A 6,474-nucleotide genomic window follows, 5' to 3' on the forward strand; every position below is an offset into this window, starting at 1 on the left:
TTGCGGCTTTGGCAGGGGGCTCTTTTTGCATTTTTGTTTTCTCCGTTTGAGTTGGCAGAGTGGTCGGTTTCGGAGAAGAGCTCACGGCCGCGGCAGGTTCGTTAAAGACTACCAGTCTCAAGTTCGACGGTGATGAGTGTTCGGGTGATGGAGGCACTATTGACAGAGGCGGCGGCTGCTCCTCCATTTGATGTTAACGGCGGTGATTTTAGGAGTGAAGTGGAGATGGCGGTGTTAAATTTGTGAATGGTGGCCGCGAAATGGAGAAAGAAATTGTGGTGATGTTGGTTAAGTGAGAAGAAGTGTGAGTGGAGGGAGTTAAGGGGATGGCGGTGATCTTGAGAACAATGAAATCAGAAAATGGGTTTTAGGGAGTGGAAGCGGCGATGTTGCCGGTTTAGGATAGGAGGAGAGAGAGTGAGTGGTTGGTGAGTTCAAATTGAATGAGAAAGTGGGAGATGAAGGGGGGGGGGGGGGTAAAAGAAAGTGGCGGTGTTGTTGGTGGATGCTTAGGGTTAAAAGAGCCATTAACCCAATCTCTTTTATTTTTACCTTTATTTTCTCATAGTTGGGCCTCCTTTGCTTTATTAAATTTCAAACCATCTCTTAGCCCATGTACCTCAAGTCACCATTTTTATCCTGCAAAAAGAATTTATCAAAGGAAAGACAGAGCCCACTGAAGAAGAAGATGTCAGTTAAGTTAGTTAGTCAAAAAAAAAAAAAGAAATTAAAAATAAAAATAAATAATAAAAGAAACAAGAACAAAGGATACGTGTTAGTCTTGAGCAAGACTAACTCTGGGCTGCCTCCCAGTAGCGCCTTTAGTTAAGGTCTTCGGCCAGACACATCCGAGCACTAAGGCTCATCTCCGGGGTCGAGGTATTGCACTGTTTCAGGGGCTCCCACTGCGATGTTCTCAAAAAATAACTTGAGTCGTTGACCGTTCACTTTCTGCACTTTACCATTCTCCAAACTCTGAATTTCCACAGCCCCATGTGAGTAAACTTGGACAACTATGAAAGGCCCTATCCATTTTGATTTTAATTTTCCGGGAAATAGTCTCAATCGAGAATGGTATAGTAATACCTTCTGCCCTACCTGAAACTGTTTCCGGACAATCATGTCGTCATGGAACTTTTTAGTTTTCGTCTTGTATATCCTTGAGCTCTCATAAGCATCATTCCTCAGCTCTTCAAGCTCTTGAATCTGAAGTTTCCGGACTTCCCCCGCTTCATCAAGGTTCATATTACAGCGCTTTATTGCCCAGAATGCTTTGTGTTCGAGCTCGACTGGGAGATGACAGGCCTTCCCGTATACTAGTCGAAATGGGGTGGTCCCGATGGGCGTTTTGTACGCTGTCCGGTAAGCCCATAAAGCTGCTTCTAGTCTAGTACTCCAATCCTTCCTAGTGAAATTCACTGTCTTTTCCAGGATGGACTTCAATTCTCTGTTTGACACTTCCGCTTGGCCGTTAGCTTGGGGGTGGTAGGCTGTCGACGTCCTGTGTTGTACGCCATATTTCTTCAAGAGGGCTGTCATAATCCGGTTACAGAAATGGGTTCCTCTATCGCTTATGAGTACTCGAGGCGTGCCAAACCTGCAAAAAATGTTAGTTTGAACGAATTGGATCACCGTTTGAGCATCATCGGCTCTGGTGGCCTTGGCCTCGACCCACTTAGACACGTAATCCACAGCTAGCAATATATAGAGATTACCAAACGAAATGGGGAATGGACCCATGAAGTCTATTCCCCAAACGTCAAAAATTTCACAAGAGTAAACCGGTGTAAGTGGCATTTGATCCCGTCGTCCTATATTTCCTGTTTTTTGACAACGAAAACAAGACTTGCAAAATAGGTAAGCATCACGGAATAAATTAGGCCAAAACAAACCACTATCCAGTATTTTGCGAGCTGTTCTTTTTGGTCCAAAATGGCCTCCACAAGCTTCTGTATGACAGAATTTCAATACTGACTCCACCTCGCTCTCGGGAATGCATCGCCTTAACAACTGGTCCGAGCAGTGTTTCCATAGGTATGGGTCGTCCCAAATGTAATATTTGGCTTCAGCTTTGAGTTTATTTTTTGCGTGCCTGCTGAGATCGTCCGGTACAGCACCTGTAGCCAAATAATTCACTAAGTCAGCATACCATGGGGTTATTTCACTTACGCTGAATAAGTTCTCATCCGGAAATTCTTCACCCATGGGTGTTGTTGCTTCTTCGCTGTTGGGTAGACGACTTAGGTGATCCGCCACGAGATTCTCGGACCCCTTTTTGTCTCTAATCTCAACGTCGAACTCCTGGAGGAGTAAAATCCACCGTATCAGCCGAGGTTTGGACTCTTTTTTCTGCATTAGGTACCTAAGTGCTGCATGATCAGAATAAATTATGACTTTAGTACCCAATAAATATGAACGAAATTTTTCTAGAGCAAAAACCACGGCTAAGAGTTCTTTTTCCGTTGTTGAGTAATTGCATTGAGCATGATCCAAGGTTCTCGAAGCATAGTAAATCACGTGCGGACTCTTGTCGACTCGCTGACCTAAGACGGCTCCTATCGCGTAATTACTGGCATCGCACATGATCTCAAAAGGACGATTCCAATCGGGTGGTTGGATAATCGGTGCTGAAACCAACTTGCCTTTCAACAAATCAAAAGAATCCTTACATTCTTGGTTGAAATCGAATGGTACGTCGTTTTGAAGCAACTTACACATCGGTTGAGTGATCTTCGAGAAGTACTTTATAAATCGCCGGTAGAAACCTGCATGGCCAAGAAAAGAACGGACTTCCCGAACACTAACGGGGTAAGGTAAAGTATGGATAACATCTATTTTCGCCTTATCTACCTCAATCCCTCTTGCTGAAACAATATGGCCCAAAATTATCCCCTGATCAACCATAAAATGGCATTTCTCATAGTTCAAAACCAGATTAGACTCCAAACATCGTTTTAAAATTTTAACAAGGTTAGACAAACAGTGATTAAACGAGTCTCCATATACCGTGAAATCGTCCATGAACACTTCAATTATTTGTTCAACATACTCATAGAAAATACTTACCATACATCGCTGGAACGTCGCTGGTGCATTGCAAAGTCCGAACGGCATCCTCCGATACGCGAAAGTGCCAACGGGACAGGTAAAGGTGGTTTTTTCTTGATCTTCCGGTGCTACTGGAATCTGATAAAAACCCGAATAACCGTCAAGACAGCAATAAAAACATTTTCCAGCTAAACGTTCTAACATTTGGTCGATGAATGGAAGCGGAAAATGGTCTTTTCTAGTTGAAGTATTCAACTTCCTGTAATCGATACAAACCCTCCACCCATTCTGAACTCGGGTGGGAACCAATTCTCCTTTTTCATTAGCAACCACAGTGATCCCGGTCTTCTTTGGCATGACATGTACTGGGCTTACCCACTTACTGTCGGATATCGGAAAAATTACACCGGCGTCATACATTTTCTGAACCTCCTTCTTAACAACTTCCATCATAGGCGGATTCAATCTTCTTTGTGCTTCTCGTTTAGGCTTTGCATCTTCTTCGATGTGAATTTTGTGCATGCATGTAGCGGGGCTGATTCCTTTAATATCTGCTATGGTCCACCCTATGGCCTCTTTGTACTCTTTCAACACTTCAATCAGTCGCTCCTCTTCGTCTGGCTCTAGTTTGTTGGAGACGATGACTGGGAGAGTGTTCTCGCTGCCCAAAAATGCATATTTAAGATGGCTGGGCAGCAGCTTTAATTCCAGATTCGGTGCCTGCAAAATAGAAGGTAAAGGCTTCTCGTTAGAGGCTGTTAATTTATTAATTTCACAAATCTTACCATCTTGTTTCAAGGCTGCCAACTCGTGCAATACATCGCATATGTCCTCTCCCATCTCAAAACTTGTTTCGCCCTCGATTCCAATGCTTTCTTCGATGACCACCTGCAACTCATCTCTACTAAAAATCTCGAAAGCTCGCTGGGTTATTGGTTCGAGTATATCTATGCCACACACTGAAGATACTTCGCTAGGAAATTTCATAGCATCATAGACATTGAATTGAACCACCTTACCATCGAATTCCATAGTGAGGGTCCCTTTCTTAACATCAATCTTTGTGTTAGATGTCTGCAGGAATGGCCTTCCCAATAGGATTTCTGACGATTCTAACGAACAACTGTCATCTTCCATATCGAGAACGAAGAAGTCAGCTGGAAAAATTAACCCGTTAACCTGCACCAAAACATCCTCTAACAGCCCTTCAGGGTAAACAACAGATCTGTTAGCAAGTTGAATAACTACTCCAGTTTTTTCAAGAGGACCAGCATTTAAGGAAGAATAAACAGATTTAGGCATGACATTTATAGACGCCCCTAAATCACACATCGCCCTTTTTATACTAGTATTCCCTATCTGACACGGAACAGCAAACATGCCTCTATCCTTACTTTTTTGGGGCATTTTCCTTTGAAGTACAGCTGATACATTGGCACCCATAGTAATCTTTTCATACCCAACCCTTTTAGTTTTATTAATGCACAAATCTTTAAGGAATTTAGCATATCGAGGAACTTGTTTGACAATATCAATTAACGGAATGTTTACCTCAACCTTGCGAAATACCTCAAAGATGTCCTTCTCTTCCTTTTCCTTCTTTGATTTGTCGAACCGATTTGGGAAAGGTGCTGGAGTAACTAAAGGAGAGACCTTGTCTCGCTTTTGCCCTTCTTCTTCAAGAGTTTTGTCTTCCTCAACAATGTTCTTCTTGCTGACCGGTTTGTTTAAAACGGGCTGCTCAATTTCTCTTCCGTTACGAAGGGTGATTGCGCTCACGTTTGGGTTTGGCTTTGGATTGTCTACCGGTTGAGAAGGCATCTTACCTTGGGACTGAATTTCGCTTAGTGCAGTGGCTATTTGAGTCATCTGTTTCTGAAGTTCTTGCACGTTAGTTGCGAGATTATGGACAACATCAGTTAAAGGCATACCTGAGTTTTGGGTGGATTGGTGAGACCGTGGCTGATAGTTCTGTTGCGGCTGATAATTTTGCTGTCTCGGTCCATAGCTGAGGTTTGGATTGTCACGCCACCCTGGGTTGTACATATTAGAGTATGGATCGTGTTTCCTTTGATTCTGCCCTTGGTACCCATTAAGTGCATTGGCTTGTTCAGCATTATCTTCATACAAAATAGGGCATTCATCAGTGGCATGTTCAGTGGCAGTACAGATCCCACACTTTTTTACCTGAGCCGCCTTCCCCATGGCTAAGTTCTGCACAAGACTAGTCAGTTTATTCAACTTTTCTTCAATGTTAGAGCTGCTTGCCTCATACGCCCTCTTTGGACCTTCCTGAGATTTCCCAAACTGTTGGGAAGTTGCTGCAATTACTCTGATCAATTCCTTAGCCGCGGTTGGCGTTTTATCGAGGAAGCATCCCCCACTTGCCGCGTCCACCATTTTTCTTTCCATACAAAGCATTCCTTCATAGAAATATTGAATCAGAGAATTTTCCATAATCCCGTGTTGAGGGCAATTTTCACATAGCTTTTTGAACCTCTCCCAATACTCATGGAGCGATTCCACGTCTTTTTGCTTGATCCCACTGTCTCTCCGAATTAATGCCGCTCGGGAGGCTGGAAAATATTTGTCCAGGAAAGATTGTACCATCTGATTCCATGTAGTAATGGTTCCTGATGGCAAATTTAAAAGCCAATCCTTGGCTGCATCTTCTAGTGAGAATGGGAATGCTCTCAGCTTCACTTGTTCTTCCGTTACTCCTTGCGGTCTCATGCTGGAGCACACCACTTGGAATTGCTTAAGATGCTTATGAGGACTTTCACTCTCCATGCCGTGAAACTTGGGCAACAAATGAATCAACCCTGATTTCAGCTCAAACGACACATCCAAGTTGGGATATGTGATGCATAGGGGCTGATTATTAACCTCCTGCGCCTGAAGTTGTCTTAGAGTTCTGTCTGCCATTGTCTCTTCTGCGGACTGTTCACTTTCGTCACTGGAGATTGTGTCTTCTTCACTAGAACTCGAATTTCTGGCACTTTGTAACTTCTGTAACCTCACTTCCTTGCGGAACTTCCGAGCTAGTAATTCAATTTCTGATTCAAAGAGCAATTGTTCTGAATTGTTGGACCTGGTCATAAAAGAAATAAAATCAGATTAGATTATTCCCCGGCAACGGCGCCAAAATTTGATGGTTGCCGAATCCACCAAAAATAATCCCAACTTTTCCTAATAGAATAATTTGTAATAGAGCTAGTAGAGGTCGAACCCAAGGGAATAATATCGATTTAACTAAATTAATAACCAAGAAAATAACAGAATTAAATAAAGGGGGGATTGAAATTGTGAGACTTATTAAATTAAAGGTGGTAATTAAAAGATATTGCAAAAACAAAACAAAACATGAATTGGGTTTTGTGAATAATATTTAGAAAAGTTCAGTTAAGGGGAATCGTGGGATAATTC

At 42.7% G+C, this 6,474-nt stretch overlaps 1 protein-coding gene across 1 annotated transcript; it reads right to left on the reverse strand.

Annotated features, from left to right (window-relative positions):
• Positions 1 to 855: 855 nt before the first annotated feature.
• Positions 856 to 6,147, reverse strand: LOC136202709 (uncharacterized). The gene is made up of 5 exons (XM_065993490.1): positions 4,768 to 6,147; positions 4,513 to 4,605; positions 4,068 to 4,107; positions 1,986 to 3,545; positions 856 to 1,475 (listed from the first exon to the last, which is right to left on the reverse strand). The coding sequence occupies exons 1-5, from the start codon at positions 6,145 to 6,147 to the stop codon at positions 856 to 858; spliced, it is 3,693 nt and encodes a 1,230-aa protein (XP_065849562.1).
• Between the last annotated feature and the right edge of the window lie 327 nt (positions 6,148 to 6,474).

The sequence above is a fragment of the Euphorbia lathyris genome, chromosome 8 (assembly GCF_963576675.1).
Source record: "Euphorbia lathyris chromosome 8, ddEupLath1.1, whole genome shotgun sequence".
Classification (NCBI taxonomy): Eukaryota; Viridiplantae; Streptophyta; class Magnoliopsida; order Malpighiales; family Euphorbiaceae; genus Euphorbia; species Euphorbia lathyris.